Source organism: Apteryx rowi, unplaced genomic scaffold, assembly GCF_003343035.1.
Source record: "Apteryx rowi isolate R43461 unplaced genomic scaffold, aptRow1 scaffold_97, whole genome shotgun sequence".
In the NCBI taxonomy this organism is placed as follows: domain Eukaryota; kingdom Metazoa; phylum Chordata; class Aves; order Apterygiformes; family Apterygidae; genus Apteryx; species Apteryx rowi.
Genome location: NW_020451282.1, coordinates 2,212,751 through 2,236,439, shown reverse-complemented (window position 1 = coordinate 2,236,439; position 23,689 = coordinate 2,212,751). Strand labels below are relative to the sequence as shown.

Sequence of the window (23,689 nt, the reverse complement as noted above, 5' to 3'; positions counted from 1 at the left end):
TCCACCTCGCAGGTGCTATGCCAAAGCACGCAGGAGGAACGCCGTCCTGCCATCCCACAGTTTGTACCAGTGGTGTATAAGACATCAGACCCAATAAAGATGCATCACTAGCAAGTTCCTTTTTTCCCATCCATACCCTAACTGGAGGGATTTACTTCTCCTCGCTCATGTGAATCTTCTCACAAAGTGAAACAAAAACCACAGTTCACTCACCTGAGCTATCAAGTCTCCATTTTCAGCATGCACCAGGATGACAGCCCCAAGACTTTTTAGAAAGGTAAAGGCTTCATAAAGCTGCAGGTAGTACAAAGAAGGAAACACTGCTGAATAAGGAAAACACATTACTTAACACTCAGACCTCTTTGTTCATCTCAGTTTTGCTCCTTTTGTGCTGGTAATTAGCTTGGTGAATAGGAAATTATCTCCCTCTTCCATTCTTTACCTCTACAGAGAGCCAGAGGTTTCACTGGTAAGCATCCATCTTATATACCACTGAGCTTATATACCCTTGTATACCAGCCAGGCACAGGATGAGATTGTGCCCACTTTCACACTAAGGCACTTCGGCTAGGATTAAACGGGTAGGAATACACAGATTGACATGCACATTTAAAAAGGTTAATGAGCATGAGTTTACCTGTGCATTTGACATTTTGAAAGATGTTTCTCCTGCTAATCTCATCAGGAAGTTGAATTTGGCATGCACTGCCTCTGAGACAATATTTATGCATTATTAAGTCTAAAATTCCAATTAAAACCACATACATTGGAGGTGTAACAACAGTTATTTAAGAGCCTGAGAAGTATAGCTCCAGGATAAGTAACAATGAAACATTTTCTCAACTGAATAAGCAAACATTATTATTACTAACAGATGCCATTGTCCATTTACAGTGACCTGATACTTGTGAATGGGAAAGCTGAAGAGTCTGGAATCTGGAATGAGGGCTATACAAACAAGTTCATTGTTATCTCCAATCCAAACAAGAAAAGGCAACCTCCTCCAGAGAACACCACACTTTTCGCTGTCTGCAGCAACAGAGAAACTCTTGAAATCTCAACACTGTCACCGCCTAGAGTGTTTCATCTATTTTTCTCTCTCTGACCCAGAATATTGCAAAGCTAAAGCAAATTAAAGTCCCGGGCAAAATCCTGAGTGGTGCTGAGTGGTTGCAATACTGGGAGACACCAAATAATCTTTGCAGAAGTTGAATGTCATGCACTCAAAGGAACACTGGCAGTTTAGCCCTGTTCTGAACTGACCCTCCAGAGAAATTCCTCAGTTGTACCTTTCCCCTAATTCCACTCCAGGCAATGGGAATGTTTCCCTGGGGTTCAGCCTTAACAAATCCTCAGGTGCTGAGAGGGAGATCATGAAAGAGAGGACAAATCACAGCAATGAAAGGATTCAGAGCAATACCTGGCTGTCAGACATTTGGTAAAGATCTTTGTAGGCCATGTAGACTTGAAAAGAGTTCACACCTGTTTCAAGACAAAATATAAAGGTGTTGCCATGTTAAGTGAATTCTTACATCTTATTTGAACAAACCCAAATTTCCAGAAAAATAAATCAAAAGAACATGAATCCACAGATGTATTACAGCTATTATGACTAGAAGCCTGAATCTCCTCTTCTCTTTGGACTGCTATGGATTGCCTGCACTCAGTCCTGGAGGAACCCAGCTCAACTGCACATAGAATTGCTTGTAGCCAAATCTCAAATGCCAGTGGCTAAAACAAACATGACCTCATCAAACTTGTGAAGTTTAGGGTTTTGTGAATCACTAGCCTAAAAAGAAATTTTTAGGTTTCTTTAGCTAATCCGTAAATCATTTCAGTTTGACCTGAAATTGTGTTTTTCAGTATAGAAGATGTTTAGCCAAGATACTTCTAGTTAAATTTCCCCAAAGTGCTGAGAAGTTGTGGGAACTGTTTATCTGAATTTGTGTATGGACTTGCTTTTTCTTGACCCAAGTGCCCAGCTTAGCTGATGATAGATGCTGGGAATGAATGAAACCAATCAATCAATCAAAGTTTGAAATCAGCTACAAGTGAGGCTAGGCACACTTTTTCTTCTTTCTTCCAAAGATGAAGGGATTCATGTTGGCAATAATACAGAACTATGAAAGATGACAGCTCCAAATTTTAGAAATCAGTAAGAAATGCTAGTGTTGAGTGTTGGTGGCCAAAAACCAACTGTATTCGAATCACTACATGTTTTTCCTGTTTATTTCAAAGATTTGCCCAGAGAGGTTACACAGCTTCATATTCTAAGAGAATGGGGATTCCAAACATCTTATGTTGATATCTTCTGTACGTATGAAATTATATTAGTTTATAAACTTGCCTTAATCTTTAGTCTACTAACAGCCTACTCAGTTTGGTTCAGGGACTGATTTCAGAGTTTTCTAGCTTAAAGGAAAATAAATTTAAGCCATGTATGCTACATTTCAAAATAGCTATCATGAAAACTGTGCTTCCTGGGGCAGAAGGAAAAAGAAAGAGAGCTGTTCATGTTATTCACACTGGCTACATTAAAGGAATAAGGTTGCCTGATGAAGATGTCACATTTTTGTGAGTCTAGACATGCGCAGACATACCGTCAGGCAGAGGGTTTGGTTGTTCATGCTCAGGCAGAAAATTTGCTTATTCACAATTTCAAATCTAAAATACCTGAGGATACACTTTACATGCAGGATAAAACCTTGAAACAATCTGTGTTATTGTGTCTTCCTGTTAAGCCAAAGCAGCTCATGAAGAAACACAGAGAGCTGGCCTTCCCCCACTGACGTTCACATGGAGCAAATCGAGTGCAAGCTGCCAGACCCCACCAGCCCTGCCAGTCTCGAGCAGCCATCCATGCCCTGAGTGCCACCAGGCGACACAGGCACTGGGGCTGCTAGATCCCCCCAGGATGAGACCTTTGGATCTCAGACAGAATAACTTTTTTTTTTCCTATTTCTCATATTCCCCAAAACCACACCTGGATTTTACTAACTATGATCACTCAGCCTATTCCTCATTACACAGTTTCAATGTACTCCATATGTTCCTGCTCTGAAACCTTTAAGCCTGATTTGCACCTTCACTGAGGCCAATACTTACAGCCTCCCTCTGACCAATTGCCACCACCCTGCTGATGTTCAGCACGTATTCAACCAGTCTTTGAGGAAAGCTCTGTTTTCTCTTCACAAACCCACACCTGGACCTCAGAGCCACTTTTTGCATGTTTGACTATGCATGCATGAGGCAATGGGAGAGACATATCTGGGTTAGTCCAAAGTATGCAAACTAGCCCCTGTGATGGCAAGCTGCTGGATCGTCTTGTATACATCTTTCTGTGAGCAAAGAACTAGGTTATGTATTGCTCTCCCTTTTCCACTGAGATCTAGCCAAAGGTAATTAATTTAATCACAGTCCCACAGGAAATAAGGCAGTTTTCTCTGGGTACTATAGTTGGAAGACATACATCTATCCAAGTAATATAAATTCTCTCCCCTTTTCTTTAGTTGCCTTCATATCTTCTTAGGCCCTTTCCTGACCTTGATGAAAGTAGTATGAGTTTTGCTCCCAGTCAAGTGAATGTTCTCTCCGAAGTCAGTGAGAGTAGAAGTGATCCCAGGAGGGATCCCATCACAGGATCTTGAGCTGCTTCTTTATTTACAGTTCCTACAGTGCAGAAAAAGAGTACTCTAATCTAATGTGAACCTATGCTCCCAGTTACTGCATCAGATAGATACAAAGTAGAAGGGCATCTCACAGGCTGTCTTTACAGCTAACAGGAGAGACAGTTTAAACTGTTCTATCTTGCAAATAGTGTCCTTTTATAGGATACCAAGATAAAATAAAGTCAGTACACATATATAGATATCCAAGATTAGATTCTCTGCCTAATGCTTACGTATAATCCCTCAATATAGTCACCGGAAGGAAATATGTGGAGCTAGAGAAGATCTGGTCCACTACTGATTTAACTTAATGCTTAATATTTGTTACACACTACATTCTTCTTAATGTCATAGGTGCATGCTTGTTCTCAGTGCCAGGAGCACTTAGCAGAATCTTCTCCAAATTTCAGGCAAGACTACAAGTTTTTTCGAACAGTGATAAAGCACAGTAGTTACAGGAACCAGTGAGCTCTCTGCATCAGCAGAGTTCAGGTCTGTTGGTCCTTTACACATATGTGAGATTCATAGTCACAGATGGACTGTTGAAAATTTACAAGCCTGAGTCTTTTATGATCAACGTTTGGTTCTACAAAACCTCCAAGCCCTTCTAAAGCATTTCTCTTTAAATTAGCTTTGTATTGATTTGAGACTGATTAATTGTTCAATTATAACTCATGACAAGGGCATCTCAGCAGCTGCTCGGTGAGCTCCCCTGTGATTCATACTGAGACTGTACGAGGCACGCTCAACATTGAAACGTGATTAACTCAGCCCTGTATTTGGCTAAATAACCCACCAGACAATCAGTGGAAAACAAATTCAGTCCAGATTCTCAGCTGATGAAAACCAGTGTCTCTCCATTGACATCAAGACCAACAATCTGGCCCAAATGTTTCCAATTATCAACAGATATTATCCATTAATTTGAAAGCTCCTGCCGTGCTGAAATATTTCCTATTGCATTTGTGCTTTCTTACCCTCCCTTACTTTGTGTTTCCTAACACATGAGAGTAATTTACATTGACTGGTTGGAGACATACTGCAGCATCCATGAGAAGGAAGGTGACCTCCTAATGCTATTCCCATCAAAGAGCCACTGAGGACCCCATCACACGTCCTTGGTCAGGAACCAAAGAGCAGATCCCTGCTTCCCCTGAAGAGTGAAAGGCAGCTCAGATTTCTATTGAAAACTCACATTTCAATAGTTGGAGAAAACTATTAACCCAATTGTCTGCACCAGGCTTTTAATGTAAGCCCTCAGGCACATTTGGGAGTGCTGAGCCATCTGTGATCTCTGAGCTCTGAAAAATAACGGCTAACCTTTGAAACAAGCCGCAGTATACTTCCTTGATAGCTCAGTCAGCTAATTCACAGTGGTGTATCCGTGTTATCAAAGCTGATAACAGGGGAAAAGCACAAATAGGCACCATCAATGTTGACAAATGTCATTACCTTGAAAAAAATCACCTATATTATAAAGAACTATGTAAGACCAGCTACAGTTTGTTCAAATTACACATAATCTTGCTGATTGAAGTGTTTTGTTGCCTAAAATCTGATTATATAGCAAACGTACTGTTACCATGCTGCAATACAGCATGAATTCTTATGTGTGACTGCACTTCGGTAGTATCTCAGTGAACAACTGCCCACTCAAAAGATGGGTTTTTACTTTGTTTTTCTACCTTGACAGTACATTTTTATATAAAGAGAATTTTCAAATCTAATTCATCACTAGCCCTACATCTTGCAAAGGATGCTGCTTACACCTAACTTAGATTTCCCAACACAAGGGTCATTTTGATTTACCCATGGTACAGTCTCAGAAAATATTTCCTAGTTAATACCCATAAATTTTCAAAGAATTTATGAAGCAAAAAATATTTGAAAAGATATGTCTCTGGACAGAAAATCCATGCTAGCAGGCAGAATTTCAAGGAACTAGATCAAAATTATTATTTTCTGAAGGCTAAATTCAACTGCCCACACATAGGTATCTGGTGCTACTGCCATATAATAGATATTCACACTGAGCTGGCATATGTGGGACAGGATTTCTGGGAGGTTTTATCTATGCTATTCTGGAGTGGTAGCTGGAGTCCAGATAGGATAACCTACAGCATCTCATGTGACAGTAGTTAATTGAACTGAATCAAGCCCGTAAATGTCTTAAATAGATTCCTAAATAAGTGACCTGGTTTCTCTAAGTCTTGACACAAAGTATTTTCTAGTAACTTCAGGGAAAGCCACAGGAGACCAAGCACTTGAGAAAATCAGGACATTTTTTCAATATTAGGAACCTAACTTTAGGCTGTCTTTTTTTTAACATCTTGATCCCATTTTCAAAATATAACCATGTTTTATAACAATTTCTAGTCTAAGCATGTAAAGTACCCTCAGTCATTCCTGATAAATGAGCAATAGCCTGTGATGCTAGTTTTTCAGACATGTGATGATCTGGCCTTTGATATCTGGGCTTAGCTCGAGACAACTAAATGGGCAGATTCCAGTCTAGCTAAAATTTGAACTGCTACCTTTAAATGTCTCATTCTCTCCAATCATCAAATGGAGGATCTGAGGTGACTGTGCGGATTACCCTAAATGTTGATGTCTGAGTTTTATCTTCCAATAAAATCTAACTATGCAGTGCCTGAACCTTGCATAGTTATTTCCACACACACAAGCAAGTGTGAAGTGATATATTTCTACCTGATAACACAAATGTGTTTGTTAGTTTTCCTTGCCTATATGGGCAAATCCATTCCCTCCAGTGGCCTTGTTGCTGATTATCACTAATTCACAAACTCTTAGGTCTATTTCACACAACAGCAAATGAATACAAAAGTTCAAGGCAGTGCAGAATTTTGGGCAGCACACCTTGTACCTGTGCATTTCTTTTCTAGATAATGTATCCATCAAAATACTTCAAAATTTGACCTACGTATGACATTTCAGTAAAAACACAAATACTGTTCATTTTCATTCACTAACCTTTGTCTTGCACCAGTATTTCCAGCTCTTCTCGAATCCCATCATACCAGCTAGTGATGTCCACATGGAGAGAGTAATCACAACAGGATTTGGTGTCAGCTGCCTCATGCCACTTTTCAAAGGAGGTCAGTAAACTTGATCCAGGCTCTGGGAGCACATGGTCAACTGAAAAAGAGATTGAGTGTCCATTACCCAGACTACTTCCTGGTCATAGTTCTTGGGTGTCTGTAACTAGTCTTCCAGCATCTAGGACAAAACAGCATTCCTTAGAGGCAGTTTGAGTGCACACTGTAATTTCAGGCTGTTAGCCTCATCCTACTGTCTTAGGTGTAGCAGATTTTGTGGAACAGTCTGTGCTAAAGCTGAGCCTGGCAACCTGTTTGATGCACAATCAATAGACACACAAGGGTAGATTTAAACATCCCACAGTTTAGGGAACATTTGCTCTTCCTTTTATTCTTCTCTAAGAAACCACAAGTTCTGAGCTTATCTGCATTTTTTGGCTGATGTGTTTATTTCTAAGTATTTCATAGTTAGTATGATTATTAACCAGTGCCTCACAGCCACTGAATTGGCCCACTCAGCCTTACCAATAAATCAATGGAGATGTTGCATGCTTTCTCAGCAGACAGAATTGGGAATACAGCCAAGTGTTTGAACAGAAAAGATGTAAAGCATAAACACTCAGCCACACTACATGGCAGATTGAGTGTGCTGAAACTATGCATCTTAGTTGTCTTAAGGCTTGCTGCATCTGGTGATCCCACTAAGCTGAATGACATAAAGACAGGATTACTCATGCATATATATAGTTATCCTTTGACAAGACTGGGTCAAAAGGAAGTAAGGAAACACAGTAAGGGCTTACTGGTGATGTCTGCAAACATTATATTGCACAAATGGATGTATGAGCTTCAGGCTTTTGATTAAGCAGCATACAGTTGTGATCAGAATAACCACCGTAAGGTTTAAGCACTATGCATCAAGAAACAAACCAAAAGCACAACTCTTAAACAGTTATCCAGCAAGAAAAGTCTTTTTCAGCGTCTTCACTGATGCAGACATACTTAACTGCATGAGCAGCTAAGTGTCACTTTGTCAACAAAGCAATAAGCTTTCCAGTGATTGCATTGGAGCACCTATTTAAAACAGTATCACAAATGTGAGCCACACGGACAACAGAAAGAGAGCAGAGGGGAAATTACTGATCTCCTGCCATATTTGCTGAAATTATACTGTACAATGTGGCACATTAGCTTCAAAGTGAATTTGTTTTTATCCACACAGAGAAGATGGTAATGGAAGACTTGAATCTCTGAGATGGCTATAAAGACACCTGAAGCCTCAACTGAAGAACATACACTGAAGAAGTTATTAACAAAAGTAATGAATAGCAGTGTATTTTGTGCTCATTGCCTTTCACATATTTGCTCAGTAGCATATAACACCACTCCAGAAAAGTAGCCACATCCCTTAATTCAGTGGGAGCAAAACCTTACTGGGCAGCTCCTCTGCACGAGGAAGCAATGACAATTTATGTTACCTGAAAAACTCCCTCACAAAGTCTTAACTAGGCCAAACAAATGCTGGGAGGAAAGAGATGAATCTTGTTCTGCAATCTGATATGCAGAAGAAGGATGTTAAACAACAAGAAACACTTCTCCCTTCCACCAAAAAGGATCTTCTTCCAGGACATCTCTGGTTTGGACTTCCTCAAATCCTGGTCTCATACTCAGTTTCATAAATAAGCACCTTGTCATTTCCAAAGTCTCTGAAGTGTTTAAGTAAGAACAAAACAACTTTATCAGATTTGTTGTCTCATATAGGTATAGCACTAACTACATTTTTAAAAAAAAATCCCTGACAGTATTCCTCATGCTTGTTCTGAATTTAAGAGAGGTAATTCAAGAGACATTTTCCCATGCTGATGCTTCTTTCTGAGGGTAGGTTCATTTTCAGGTCATCTCTGCAGCCATAATGACCTCAAATCTCACAGTGCCCAGAAAATTGAAGATTCATTGCAGAAGACCTCAGAAAATCTATATGAAAATTTCTGTAGCTACCGCTTCCCCACAAGTGCTACCTGAGCTTCCGCCTGGGATGTGAAGAGTTAGTATTTCTAGTACTCACTGATCATGGTGGTGCCTCCTGCTAGTGCTGCTTTTGTGCCTTGATAGAAGTCATCAACAGCAGTCATTCCTTGGTAGGGCTTTTGTAGGTAAGTGTTGACATCTATTCCCCCAGGAATAACCATGCGCCCATTAGCCTCTATGGTCTTGACTCCTCCAGGAACAATGAGATTTTCTCCTATTTGCCTAGGCAGTAAGGAAAGGCAATATTATTTTCCTTAAACAAAGAAGCACAGCAGACAGAAGCAATTTGAGGCATTTAGGGGAGAGGAACCATGGGGCCATACAAGAGGCAGAAAGAACTGGGAACATGAAGGAGAGGGAAAACTCAAATACACACTCTGGCTGCTCTGTATTGCACTGGCAGAACAAAGCATTTTCAAACCTGCTTAGCTGGTCCCTGTGCTCTGGTTGCTTTGTGCTGCTCTAGTGGCCAGTAAAGAAGTTATAATGCACCATCCATAAAAACAGTATTTTTTACACACTTCAGGGTGAGACTTAAGTGTCCTATCTTTAAACAATTACAGATGTCTATAGTTAACATTATCTTGGGGGCTCCAGTTTTGCATATTAAGTTCTTAAATGAAAACCGAAAAACACAGGTCAAAATGACGGCAGGTTGGCATTGTAAATATATTGCAGAATCACAGTGCACATCAGAAGGAAGTTATAATTACCTTATAACCAGCTAATGCAGATTTACTCTTAAAATAAATCTACATTTTCTAAGATATAGAAATACATATCTGAGAACCAAACACTTCTATTCTGCTATGTCACAGATTCTTCATCCTCCTCTCACAGTTAAAACTCAGTGAAACGTTCCACATAATAGTATAGAAATAATGTTAATTAACTGTTGTCATCTTTTTTCCTTCGGTTTTCCAAAACAACTTTTCTTTTAACTATTAAAAATATTAGTCTGTCTCCCATGCTGATATCAAGCAAACCCCAGACACTTACAAAGAAAATACCCTTAGTGTTCATGGACCCAACTCAGGGTAAATTAACTTTTAACTTTAAATCATATTACATTTTTTATGTCTTCTTCTCATGGTTTCCTGTCAAATAGGAAAAGATATGGTTCTGTGTGGAAGCCATATCCCTGCATTGCTACACCTTAGTATATTTGGGGCTAGAGCTACCTCTAAGATAGTAAAAGTTCATTTAGTTATCTCATGGTACTGACACACAGTCTGGGTCTTCATTTCCTTTTGTCTGGGATAAAATAACATTTATCCACAGCAATAAACACCCCAGACATCTGAGATGCTGAAGCTGTTTCTCCTATATTAAAATGCAACTCCCACCTACAGAGTAAGGCACAGCAACTGATTAACAGCCAACTGCAACAAGCTAGAACAGAAAAGGAATATAACCATTAATTAAAACCAGTGAAAATAACAGGGAAAATTATTCAGACTGGAATTTAGCCAAACCACCAGAGTTAATAAATAGCCCCAAGAGGTCAAGAACTTGTTTCATATCTTGTGCAAAAATGTCACCTCCAGCAGTTTGGCTCCCCCAGTGCTCTAGGTTTTGGCTGGAGGGAAGAACAGTCACTCAATTAGCAAACTCCCCTGCAGTACCCAGACTTGTGGTCTCTGTTGTTCAGTGCTGAACAAATCCAAAAGCGGTTAGCTAGTGGGATCTGACAGTATCACAGCATGAAGCTGAACAATTCCATGTCTAACGTCTAATATTCATCAACACATATTGCACCGGGAGCATGTCATAACCTGTTTACAGTGGTGAGGAGTGCTAACGGTACGGTGACAAACAGGGAACTCGTATGTATGCAAAACCCAGAAGCAGGCCAGCACATCAAATTACACAAACAGATTGCAAGAGACTCCTCTGCTGCTAAAATCTGAGTTGCTAGGACCTACCACAGGGCACTCCAACCCAAGATCAGTGGGCAATTTGATAGCTTGCATGAAGTTTTGTGGCCCCATGGATAGTAATGGTGCTACACTAATGTCCATTAGTTGAATCCATCCCTAAAATTTTAATCAGAACAATTCCTCAAGCTCTGTACAGTGTTTCTATAACAAAAAAAAAAAAAAAAAAAAAAAGTGGAAAAAAAATTCTACTACCATCTCCTTTAAATACAATGTTAAAACTGGAACAGCACTCGGAGGACTACCACACCTTCTGAAAATAACAATGTTAAAGAAAACCTACGCAAAAATACAAATGCAATTCATTTATATTTTCTTCCACAATCACTATCTACCAGCGTATCTGGTGACTGGGAAAGTCACCTCTGCTGAAGTGATGTGTGGCCAAATGGTCTTTGAGGATGCGCCTGTGCTGTGACCTGGCAGGAGCCAGCCTCATCGCTTGCCCTGGCATCAAGATTCAGCCTGGGAGAAGGGTGATCTTCACCAACATCCACGGTGGCTTTTCTTCTGACTGACTAAGGCACAGAGGAAGAGGAAATGTGTCAGGTCTCCTGAATTGCTCACTCATTAATAAGTGTGTGTTAATAAGCACAGGTTTCAGTTACTCGTGGGTGAAAAATGTGATAATACAGATCACTGTATTCTAGGCACTATATAAATGATTGAGTTGGTTTTCTGATGCACCAGCTAGCACTTAGCTAACTAGAAAACTCAGACTCACAGAAAGTTGATATAGTCTTTAATCTCCAGTAAAACAAACTGGTAAATTCTGTCATATACAAGCTGCCTAAAGCTTAATGGAAAGATCAAGCTTCAGCTCTTCATAAGCTTAACTTAATGAGGCTGAAAAATTCCTCCAGCAGTCAGTGGAGGTATTTCAGCTCTTATCAGGGTCCCTGCAAAAGCCCAGGTCTCTCAGGCGGGTTGCCATGGGCTCGGCTCTGGAGCCCCAGCCCCAGTTGCCCCCCTGCGCGCTCCTTAGCCCACCCCAGTCCAGACTGACCCGACTCTCTCCCTTGGCGGGGACACAGCCAGCACCAGCCAACGTGCCCTCCCGCTTGGCACAGAGATCAGGGCTCATTTCCTCATGTGGATAACAAGGCCAGATAGATGTAGGCAAAATCTATTATTTATGTACCAACGGCAATTTAAATTACTAAATATCTAAATTACTATTTGGATACCAAAGAACTGCTTCTCAGCTGCCATCTGACTGCACAGAGTTATGTTTCAGCTAGCAAAAATGCACATGCACCAATTCTGCCTTGTACCTAGGGAGCCACTTTGAGCCTTGATTGGCAGGAAAAAGCATTTATCTTATATATTCTTCCAAAGCTATAGATACTCTTCAAATACATTAAAGATTATGTGTGCATTCATCTCTGCAGAATAATCTGTCAGTACACAGACTATAGAAAACCCTCCTTTACCTCATTAGTCTGCAAGAGAAACCCAATCCTCTATTTTCCAGTTAGTTTCCACTGCAAAATAGGAAGTTAAACCCAGATCTTTTGTATCCCAGCAAAACAGCCGCACCATTACCTATTCTGGGCTGAGTGGTTTAGTGTCTGTTCCATTTTGTGGAAAGTATTATATATATTATCAGAAGGATCTACAGCTGGAGAATTAGGGCATCATTTGAAATGTGCATGGCTGTGGTTCAAGATCTTGCTCCAAGGATCTTAAGCAACATTTAAAAACTATGTTAAATATTTAGACACAACGGGCAGTTCTAGCTGGAGAAACTAAAAGAGACCAACCCTAGAAAATACAGCACTTTCCTGGACTGCAGAACTTATCTTCTGAATGAGGCACAGGTAGGACTCAAACCCGTCTCACACCCAGATGCCCTCACAACTTAGGTACAGAGTGTCTCCAGGCAGGACTTCTTACACAGTTTACACAGGAAACTCTCAGGTCATCTAAATCCAGGAAACCAGTCACAACTCAGGATATTGAACAGCGAATTTGCTTCTTTATGCAAAGACACAGACATTTTAAAAATTAAGGTCTTGTCCCTCTATTCATTATTAATATTTGTTGTCTCTGAGATACACCCTGGAGATATGGATCCGCACAGGGATTTCAGAGGGAGTCTTTGCACTTAACCAAGGGGCGCTAAATGGCAGGGCACCTGAAAGCTTGTCATTGCTAACATAGCAAGAACCAATGCAAGTACTCTTCTGGAATGAAGGCCAAAAATTCACGTCAGCTTCAGACTCACAGCATCTCATGCACTTAGTTGTTAAATCCAATCTGATGCTTCCAAATGACAATTCAAAAATGTGCATCTGACCAAACAAAAACAGAGAAAAACTCAACTAAAACACCTATGAGAGAGAATACAACATAATTGATTGTTGCTGTTAAAAAAGAAAGAAAAGGATGTTCCGAAGTTTTGTGCCTTTTCCAGTTAAAACAATATGTGCCTTTTACATTTCTGCAATGCATGTAACACTACTTCAGGAAAACTAGAGTGAAGCATTAAAAAGAAAGCTGCATAGTCCTTGAAAACAAGTGTTTACATTTTTTCTGTTATAATAACCTGAATCATGAATGATGCAAGTAGGCACAGACATATAAAGAAGCAGACTTTTAATCTGATGATATCTACTTAGGAAGCAGTTCTGAAAACAAACAGGTAATGAATTATTTACTAAATAATCATAATCATGTTTCTGTGAATTAAATTGCAGCCTCTGGAGACCAAACTTGATTAGGTCACTAATGAAAAGCTTGGCAGTCAAAAAGGCGGCTTTGATCCTTGTATACACCATAATGCTTGTACACACTGCATAACCCAGCAAAATTAGGAGGCCCTTATCTCTACCAGCTCAGGGTAGGACCACTAAAGCTAGATGAACAGACATCTCTGTTACTGTTCCCCCAGCTATCAGTAACATGTATTTCATACTTACCTACAGAATAATTTCCCAGATCCTGTATTTTACATCCTGATACATCAGTAGGATTCTCCTTCTAATTTTTCAAAGATTAAAGATCAAATACCCTTTTCTAAGCAAGAAAAGGCACATGTGAGCAATGCTCAACACTGTTGTACACAGAGAACATAGTGTGCTTAGGAATTCACCACCAAGGGGACTAAGAAGGAGTTAGTCCCCATCAGCACCGTGTAACACAAGGCATGCTTGTACAGCACACAATCCTGTACAGCATGGCTGCATCTGCCCCAGCTTAGGTGTGGGAAAAAAATGCAGTAATGAGCCTCCTGCCATACATAGACTCAGAAAATATCCATCGTCCTTACCATTACCTCTTGCACTGAGAGATCCTACTTGCCTGCCTATGCTTGACTGTCTTGAAGAAATTGTTCAGAGAGTAAGGACCTTCAACTTACAGTAAAGGAATTTTTGCTTATCTAATCTTAGCAAAAAAAAAAAAGGGGGGCAGAATTTCATAATTAAACACTCCACTACTATCACCCCCCATCAAGAAGTAACCAAGATGCTGGCTGCAAGATTTCATGTCAGCACCATCAAGAAATCACATTAGTCTGCACTAATAGGCATGCAAAAAAGTTCAATATTTAAAAAACCAACTTTATAAGTCCATCTTCCAGGTATATGTCTGCATAGAAGGAGTGGTCATCATTGATAATTCTTCCACCTTTAATGAGTAGTCGGTCACTCTGGGGGAAAAAAAAAGGAAGAAATGTGGTTTTGTTGAAATAAATAAACATAACAATGAATTGATGACACCAAATAGGCTTACATAATATACAAAGCCACTGACATCATAGCACTCATTCTATAGATTTGCGTCACAGATTCAGGTGGATACATACACAGTGGAGGGGAAAATCGTAGTTTCACTGAGTGTTTCTAACTGGCTTTTGGGAAACAATGGTCATCACAGTCGTCTTTTCCTCAAAGCAGAATTTATTGCACGTAGAAGTAATTTCTGGTCTTGATATCCTGCTACATCCCCTTTTTACCACCTCCTCATTGTACAGAGGCCAAAAGGGGAAAAGAACCCCACCCCCACCCCAGAATAAACTGCTCAACACTGGAACGGCCAAGATTGACTTACTTGGGACTCTTATCAGCCCTGGAACAGTAACAGAGCTTGGATGGGAAGGGATAAGGTCCGAAGAGGCTGCTGAGCTCTGTAATGCAGAAGTCCTTGGCTGTGGAAGCTGCTTTCAGACAAGCCAGCTCAGTAGGATCTACTTAGCTGTTCCCCAGAGCAGCCAAGATGCACAGCCCACAGCTCGCATATCCTCTCCTGTGTTACTGAGATGCAACAGCAAATCTAGGCTCTAGTTGGCCATTTCTGCGTGCAGATTGAGGGCATGAAGAATGAATTACTGCCTGATTGTGATTCCTGCAGATGCACTTCAAAGCATATTAATTAGGTAGGTCGGGGGGGCAGCCTGTACTGAGGCTCCCCACTGCGTTTCTTATCCACGCCGTCAGTGAGGAGGGGAGGGCAGTCTCCAAAGACAGGTTTACCTGAAATATCATACGATAAGAGAGAACTACTGTGTCCTGGTATTTTTTATAGTGCCACTAAGCAAAAAATTTGCTCCGTAAAAAACTGTTCAAACATCAAGTCTGCTGGGGCACTGTTCACAACAACCATCTGTTTTCATTTTTCTTAGTTCAAACGGTTACACTGGATTGGCAAAAAATACATTTTACAGAAAGCAAATTTTACTACTGCATGTTCCTGATAACCAATACTTGAGCTGCCTCTTTCAAGAAGTCACATGGGAAATGCCTGTACCCTACCACCTACCCAGAAACAAGGAAAGCCTGTAACTTCAATACATAATGTTTTTGGAAAGGCCTTTGTCAAGTAACTGTGAATGCTGAGAACCTCTAAAGCAGTCAGAACCTTCTTTTCCCATTCATAGAGGGAAAAAAAAAGCTGCTTATTGCAAATTATTCCCTTTGATCACCAAATAACTAAGAATCTCCATTTTGTCCCATGTTTTACACTCCTCACTCCAGACTCGATTCTTGGTTTAATTCCAGGATGACTCATGACTCATATAAAGCATGTGTGTCTCATGTTCCCAGTTTAGAAAACAATTAAACAAGTTGTTATGTTTCCTCATCTATAAAACCAGGACAACGATACAAAGCTCCTTTGAAATCTATAGATAAAAAAACACCACGTCAGAGTTAGGGATATTACAACAGTCTTTCTTCAGCATAACTTTTCAGTTATAAGCCTAATGCTGAACATCTACTTTAACTTCAGCTTGTACTTCAGCATTTTGCAGGTTCAAAGCCTATATAGCTGTCTATATCATTCTAGAAAAGAAAGAAGGGACAAACCAGCCATCTTTTATAAAGACATTTTAAATACAATGCATGAGAAAAGAGCATGTACACAGAAGGTTTGAGGCTCTTGGTGTGCCAAAGCAGCGAGGTGAACCTGGGGGGGGACCCAGGGCCAGACCTACAGTGAAACATGACCCCAGGACCTGCCTCCGGTTAAAGGATGGGGACGTGTGCAAGTCCTCGATCTGGATTTTGCCGTCCCAGGCTCCGTGTTTTCTCCCCAGCCACTTCTGTCACTTGTAATTGCAGGATTTGTGAATCAGCAGCCTGAAAGGTAATGAATTATCCTGCCATGTGCCTGCACTTGCATCTCCTCACCATGATGATTCACTACATGGCCTGCTGACCTGCAGAGACCACCATCTTGTGAGCTCTTTTTCAGCTTGTTCAGTTACCTCCCAAAACATTAATACTGTCCAACTCCAAGGAGGCAAAAATTCATTGAAATGGGCAGGGAATGTTACCAGGCCACTGCATCTGCTGCTGCTAATGAGTCAAAAAATCCACACACTCATCAAGATTCTTCACATTTTTTCTTTTAAAACAGGAGAAGATGCATAACGAATAGCAACAAATGTAACAGGCTGGGAAAATAAGAAAAAACAAAGTAAAGAAGAAATGCAACCCCAGAAGGATAAGGGGAGACAAAAGATTTTATATATGATTTTCATATATAAATATATATATAAGTGGCAAAAACAGGTATTACCAGAAAACTCTGGTAGTATTCTACTGTGAGAGCACCCAAAGGTGCCAAAATAATCTGAAACTAAAAAGGATGCAAACCCAGCTTCAAGAAAACACTCAGTTACATGAGTCATCCATTAAATTAAGCCTCACTTACAGTTTATAACGGATGACTGAACGTTTAGCTAGAAAGACAAGCATAATTTAGAACTTCAGAGGTTCTAAGAAATTCTAGCAAAGAAAGAGATTGTACTCTGTGGAGATTTTCAACATTCAATTCTTGACATCTCCCCACTCAGACCAAAATACAAACCTTTCAGAATTTTTGCAGGAGGGAACAGGTCTGAATTTGAGATGGCCTGTGGCTGAGGTTGCCCCTGGTCAGGAACAGGGAGCCGTGGGAGATGAGGCTACCAGCGACCAGCAACGCGGGAAGCCCCCGGCTCCCGGGCTGCTCCCCAGGTAGCCTGCCAAGCCATCAGGCAGGCAAGCTGCCAGGCAGGTTTCTGTGGAGCCTTGCCCAGCTTTCATCAGGACTTCATAAACGTGGAAACATCTCTGACACACATTTCAGTTCCAATGAATCAGCAAATCCTGAAGAAAAAGTGTTTTGCTGGAACTTTTCCCAACCAGCTCGTTTTAAGAGCATTTATAGAACATGTTACAGATTGCTACAAGCCATGAGTACAAGCAAAGCAGGATATGTTTACATAGATGGTGCTGATGGACACAAGCAACCCAGGCTGAGTTTGAGTGCCCCATGGACACCTCGGTGTGCCCAAGCAAATGGCCCTGCCTTATCCCCCCTGCTCCAGACCAGAGGTGGCTTGTCTCTAGCCAGAGCAGAGGTACCAAATGTCTGCATGCATCTATCCATATGGATGCATTTCCATGGACATGCTGGAAAAATTTATACAATCATAACTGAATAACAGTGAGGCAAGCAATGGTGAATTCTTTTTGAAATAAACTTTCCTGTAAAGCCCAGCCCAGCCAACGTGTGAATAAACAACCCTTTCCATATGCTAAGCACAGGTTTCAGGCACAGACAGAGACGAAGGTTAAATGCAAAGAGACTCTGCCATCTTGCACCGCTGTTACACCAGCCAGGGTCAGGATGCTTCTCACACCGTTTCAGGTCACCTGTACTTGCTTCAGTGAAATCCTGGACAGAAATCTGGACACATATGGGGTCTGCAAAGTAGGTCAGACTCCCTAGACACGCAGCCTTTCTGTGCATGGTCAGGGGCCATTTATTATTTACCAGGGGCCTGATGTCAGGCAGGCTGCTTGGAGTTTTCTTACCAAGTGCCAAATGTCCAGAAAAAATAGAGACCAAAGTCCTCCTCTTCTCCCTGACAGCATTTGAGGCTAGAGAGGAGGACAGCCACACTCCGGAGCACCCCTGGGAAAGAAGGGGGAGCGAGGGGGGAGCTAAAGCTCATGAATTAATCATGCAGCACTGGACCCTATTTCCCCTTCCCAGCTGTAAATCCCTGGAGGCAGGGCATTTCTTTGCCTAGCTTGCAGACGCACCGCGGGGCCTCAGGCATTAGCATGACCTCAGGGTGCTCTCACGCTAGAAACACCACCACACTGCTAACTCAGGAGCTGATGAGAGGGAAAACCTTTATAGGGTTGCTTGCACCATCGTCATCAGCTAACACATCCCAGCTTCCTGTGCCCTGGCTCCTGAGCCTCAGGGGCTCCCTAGGAAGTTTTCAGAGTAGGGGGGGTTCAGCGAGGTGCTGTCTGGCCTCCCCTCTTGGCAAAGCAAGGCCAGCAGCGCCTAGCGCAAGCGGCTGTCAGCCAGAGCCGAGCGCAGGCTCCGCTCTTCCCATGCAAGCCCAGGAAAGTCGCCAAGACCCACTCCTCTCTCCAGCCACCAAGGACAGACAGCAGGAGCACAACTAAACACAGAGGCGATATCACACTGAACACATAAAGCAAGCAATTTATTACACACCAGAACTGACCTAAGGATAAAATCCTGCTCTCATGGGCACGGGGGATGTGGAAAGCACCCGTGAAACCTGTGCAATTGCTCAGCGTTTCCTGAGGAGTGCTGGAGGTGAGACACTTCTCCTCCACCTATCCCTGCCTGCAATGCTGCAACCGCATCCAAGCAAAGCCGTTTGCTTCCGGGTCTCGTGCCTGGCTGTGACACAGCATCAGCACAACACGCGATGCCTATCTGGTGTCTCCCGCAGCTCCATTTTACGAGCGCCTGCCTCGCCGGCACCTCGCGGCTCAGCTCTCTGCTGAACACGAAACAGCGCTTCCTCCTATCCGCAGCCATCCGCCTTCAAACCCTGCGCGCTGCTTTCCTGGCGGTGTTTTGCTAATCGCAGCCCAGCTTCTCCTGCTTAATCTGGCAGCAAAGCCACGGAGCTTGGCCCACGACACGACAGCAATTTTCATGGCAGCGGAAGGCTGGGTCACAAACTCAGCATCGCTTGCGGCAGGAGGAGGGGCAGGCTGCGCCGGCAGGAGACCGCAGCTTTTACTCGCTTACCACTATTGTTTTCCTGACAGCACGAGCAGCACCAGACATCTGTAAGCCGGTGACGGATGCAGTTTGTACAAATTTCCTGTTTTACTGTGTATTTTCAAATCAGCTCCACTGAGCTCTTGTGAACTACATCCACATTTTCACATTCTCCCTCATGGTAAAAAGCCCAGCAGAGGCAAGCAGGATCTCTGAACTGACCTGTCCCAGATGACCACGGTCTGAACCCCACTGCGGGCCTGAATTCGGCACTGGCCCTCTACAATTACACGTGATCCCAAATTCCTTTCATCAGTAAAACACTCAGCTCTGGCTTATTTGAAAATATGATCCAAATGTTAGATTGAAATGTTAGAGCAACAACTACTAAGAAATTTAAAATTATTCATTTTTATATTCACCTTTTCCACTCAGAGCTAGAAGTATTTAAAAATACTACACACAAAATACAAATACAGTTTTTTACAGATGCAATTGTCAATGGGCTTCTAGAATTGCTGAAAAGCACAGTAACAGCAGAAACAAAGCAGCCACCTTCTGATATAAGATTTACTGAACAAATATAATTTCGTACTGGTGCATCATGACAAAATATAATGCACCACACATTATGGTAAAACACACATTTCTCTGTAGTATCAAATCCATTATACTGCACTTGCATGCACTTTTCAAAGAAAACCACACCCCTGTTATACAAGATGGAGCCTGAAAAATAAAGAGAAAGAATTTACTCAATCTATTCTAACCATACAAAAATATTCAATGAGATTGCAAGAGCGATGCTTTAATAAAATAGCAGCATCTGTCCAGACTGCAACTCTGATATATGTTATTATATTTTTGCTTTTCTTCCATTAATGAAATGTCTTCCATTAATGAAATGTCTCCAGATCTAAATCAAGCCATATTAATTAACCACAGTTTGCTTTGAAATTTATTTTAACTACAACAAAATTCACATAACGCACCCAGCAGATGGATCTCAGTATTGCTACATTCTTGGATTTGAACTTTCACTATTGCTGCAGTTGCAGCCATTGCCAGCTGAGAAAACCTTTGCAACACTGATTTTTCAGGTCATAAAGGAGGAGGAAACACTCTTAGAAGTAATTTCATCCTTTGCATAATTCTAAGGATTTAATAGAATATACCATTGTCCTTAGATCTCCAGAGCAACAATGTGTGTATTCTCTAAAATCCAGATTAGTCAATGGCCTTGAAGATGACTAGGGATTTTGCACTACACAGCAGTTAGAAACCAGCTGAAATTCCAAATCCACCTATATTTCCAGTTCTCTGCCTGTAAGTATGTGTGGTTTAGAAGATGCCAGATTAAATGTAGTAGACATAAGAAGGCATTAGGCAATGTTATCACACAGCCTGCCAAGGCATTCATCTTTACTTTTTTAGCATTTGAGAGGTAGGATCCTTTGTTGCTAAGTCTTTAAAAAGGCCACTAAGGGTTAGAACAGACATGGCATCCCCATTTTAGAGGGAAAGTTTAAAAGCCATGGGCTGGTGTTTGTGTTCTCCTGGATTACCAAAATCTCAATATGAACATTTGCTAGAGAACAGTTTTTCAAAGGCAAAATCCCACTAAAGGAGAGTGGAGGTCAACATTCAGAATCCTTTTGTGCTTCTGCACATTCTTTCTTGCAGAGTTATTTCCCCTACTAAAAAAGAGACTTAAAAGAGATTTCTTTTGCTCATATATTTGGTTGTCTGTTGTCAGACCTGGCCTGTTTCAGAACCAGATGTGCTACAATACAGTCATGTTACCTTGGTTTTAGCAATGTACTGTACTTACAAATAAGGATCATTTTTTAACGTAATGGCAAAGGAAGAAAGACATCCTTCCCAAGAGGAATGTTTGCTTAAAATCCTTCTCATAAGGATCAAAGACAGCTGTAAATGGGATTTCATAAAGTGCTGCCTGCTTAAAGAAGATCTGTTTTTAATCAGCGTTATCCTTCTGCTGGAATCCTCATGTCTAGGTTACTCTCCATAGGAAGTAATTTTTAGCTAGGGTGATGCTTGAATCAACTCATGGAATTGGTTGCAAATCATTGTATCCTTGAGGCATCATTTCTGCTAGCCCACTAATGGAGACCCCTGCTTTCAAGAACCTTTTCTTAACAAAGGCATTCCTATATATGGCAATTCATTTGGGAAGGATTATGTTGATTGTAGTTATGTTGTATCTTGGTCTGTAGCCAATGTATTTGTTCATGTTTATTCATTTAAAAGATCTCATGTTCCTTTTGTTTCCCCTTTGGAGACCTCGCTTTTTATTCAGCTAGCAATTTCACTCCTTAATCATACAATCTAAAAGGGCTACTCCTACAGCTACAAACTCCATGGGGTTTTCTTCTCTTTAAATGTCATCTTTGCTTTGCTTTTAGGATAGCAGTACAACAGACACCTTATTAATGACAATATTCACTGGCATCAGGAGGAGTTTCACCAAAGTACGGACCGGAGGGTTGAGCCCATTGGATGTCATTATACTGATCGCTGGGGTTACACCCAGGTTATGTCATTTAGAACTGATTTCAAAATCTCAGCCAGACATTCACAGGAAAAGTTAAACTTGGAGGGGAAAATATAACAATTCAGCAAAGCTAGCTGCATGAGCCACTGAATCAAAGACTGGTTTTATCTAAGCTCTACTCAGAAACCTGCATCAGGTTACCAGGATGCACCAGTCAGCAGCTTTATACGTGGATGGAATTTGGCTCAGAGCATAAGGAGTAGGAACTCGTTTTCTGGCAGAGGAGCTGGATGCAAGAGAAACAGAATAATGGAAAACGTCTTTGAATAAGATGTTAGAAATGGTAATTCATGATCAGCTAAATGCAGTGGATATAGATATATATTGTATGCACTTAGGCACTTTTTACAGTCATGTTGCCTCGCAGATCAACTTTTTCTTTAAGTCATAGCAAGTCACTATGCTTGCTGCTCCACCTCCTAGCCCTGGTCCATGAATCACCCTTCTGCAGCCTCTCTCCTCTGAGCACTCTGTGTAGTCCTCTAGCGAGCCACACACAGGGTGGCCTAAGGTTATCCTCTTTACTTGTGTCCTCACTATTACACTGAGGAAAAGATTTTACATAGAATGTAGATTTTACTAAAATCGGTGAAGGCATTTTTTACTCTTTACAAACATAAGAACTGAGGCCCATAAACCTCATCCAGATACATCCTACAGTTCTAAACTTCATCTTGCAACAAGGTCGTCAAGTGACAAGGAAAAGTAAACCTGAAGTATCGCTGTCCCAAGGGACAATGCCACCATCTTTACATGCATCAAGATTAGAAACCTGCGAATTTTCCTGCTCATCTCAGTTCCATCTCTCTCATACCTACAAAAATAGCGAGGAATTTATCCCAAATTAACTCTCACAATGCCTGGGTGCTTCACAAGCCAAGGGGCTCCCTTACCTCCCTCCGCCACAAAAGAAAATGAAGCTTCTCCCTTTCATTTCTTGTATGAACTTGTTTATGAAAGAAAAAAAGGCATATCAGAAAACTGGCCCCTCACTCCTGTCAGGAAGGTGGTGCATTCTCAGTGGTCACTCTCAGCACTTGGGAGGGGGAGATTCAGACCTCCTGAACAACCACCTCACTGCAACAGTTGTCTTCCCAGATAGCAACTGTTCCCTTTCCAAACCTGCATGGCTTCCAGCAAAATGCAGTTCAGTTCCCACTGGCAGTAACCATGATGCTGAAAACACTGGTGTGCACAGCTAAGGGCATTGACTGACAAACTTGCTGTGGCAGTTAAAGAAAGCACTGCCCTGAACTGTTCTTTCTGTCCCTCTGCCAAAGGTTTCGATCTCCATAGAAATGCCACTGAAAAGACCTACTGTGAATGTAATTTAAGACACCAGACTTCTCATAGAAGAGAAACAAGGGCACACTCTCCCATAGAAAAAGGAAAGAAAAAGTCTTATCACAGAATCATAAAAACAGTGTTTGGAAGTCCAGCCTGCTGCTTGACTGTCCAACCTGCTCCTACGACTATTGCCAGCACTAGATCAGGTCCAGCTCAGTCCTCAAAACCTATAAGATGAAGAGTTCACAGCTTTCCTGGATACTCATTCCAGCGCTGTAGTGCTGACCCTCCTAAAGAAGCTATGTCTTAAAGCTGAAATTTATGACCACTGCAGCATGTGTCACCACATGCCACTGCCAAGAGGAGCTTGATTCCATCTTTGTGAGTCCCCTTCAAGAGGCCACTGAACAAGTCCCGCACCCTCACTCTCTCCTTGTGCACCATGTGCTGCAGGCTCTGCAGCATTTTGATAGCTCTTGTCGGGACCATCTCCATTTCTCAGCAACCCTCTGACAGAGGGGAGGAGCAGGAGCTTGAGGTGGCAGCTCCTTGAACTGCCAGAGTGAGAAACACCTGATCTCATGTGTCATCAGTCTGAGTTACTAGGTCCTGGTGAGACATTCTTCTAGATATACTTGGTTTTGAAGAGCT

General features: G+C 41.6%; 1 protein-coding gene across 1 annotated transcript in view; it reads right to left on the bottom strand.

Annotated features, from left to right (window-relative positions):
• Positions 1 to 18,739, bottom strand: part of CRMP1 (collapsin response mediator protein 1) — a 38,664-nt gene extending 19,925 nt beyond the window's left edge. Inside the window, exons 1-6 of the mRNA XM_026054804.1 lie at positions 18,665 to 18,739; positions 14,253 to 14,341; positions 8,790 to 8,974; positions 6,660 to 6,824; positions 1,421 to 1,482; positions 214 to 294 (exon numbers count right to left, since the gene is read on the bottom strand). Coding sequence (XP_025910589.1) covers positions 214 to 294; positions 1,421 to 1,482; positions 6,660 to 6,824; positions 8,790 to 8,913 — 432 coding nt within the window. The 5' untranslated portion in view covers positions 8,914 to 8,974; positions 14,253 to 14,341; positions 18,665 to 18,739. The remainder of the gene's footprint in view (positions 1 to 213; positions 295 to 1,420; positions 1,483 to 6,659; positions 6,825 to 8,789; positions 8,975 to 14,252; positions 14,342 to 18,664) is intronic.
• Positions 18,740 to 23,689: the final 4,950 nt, after the last annotated feature.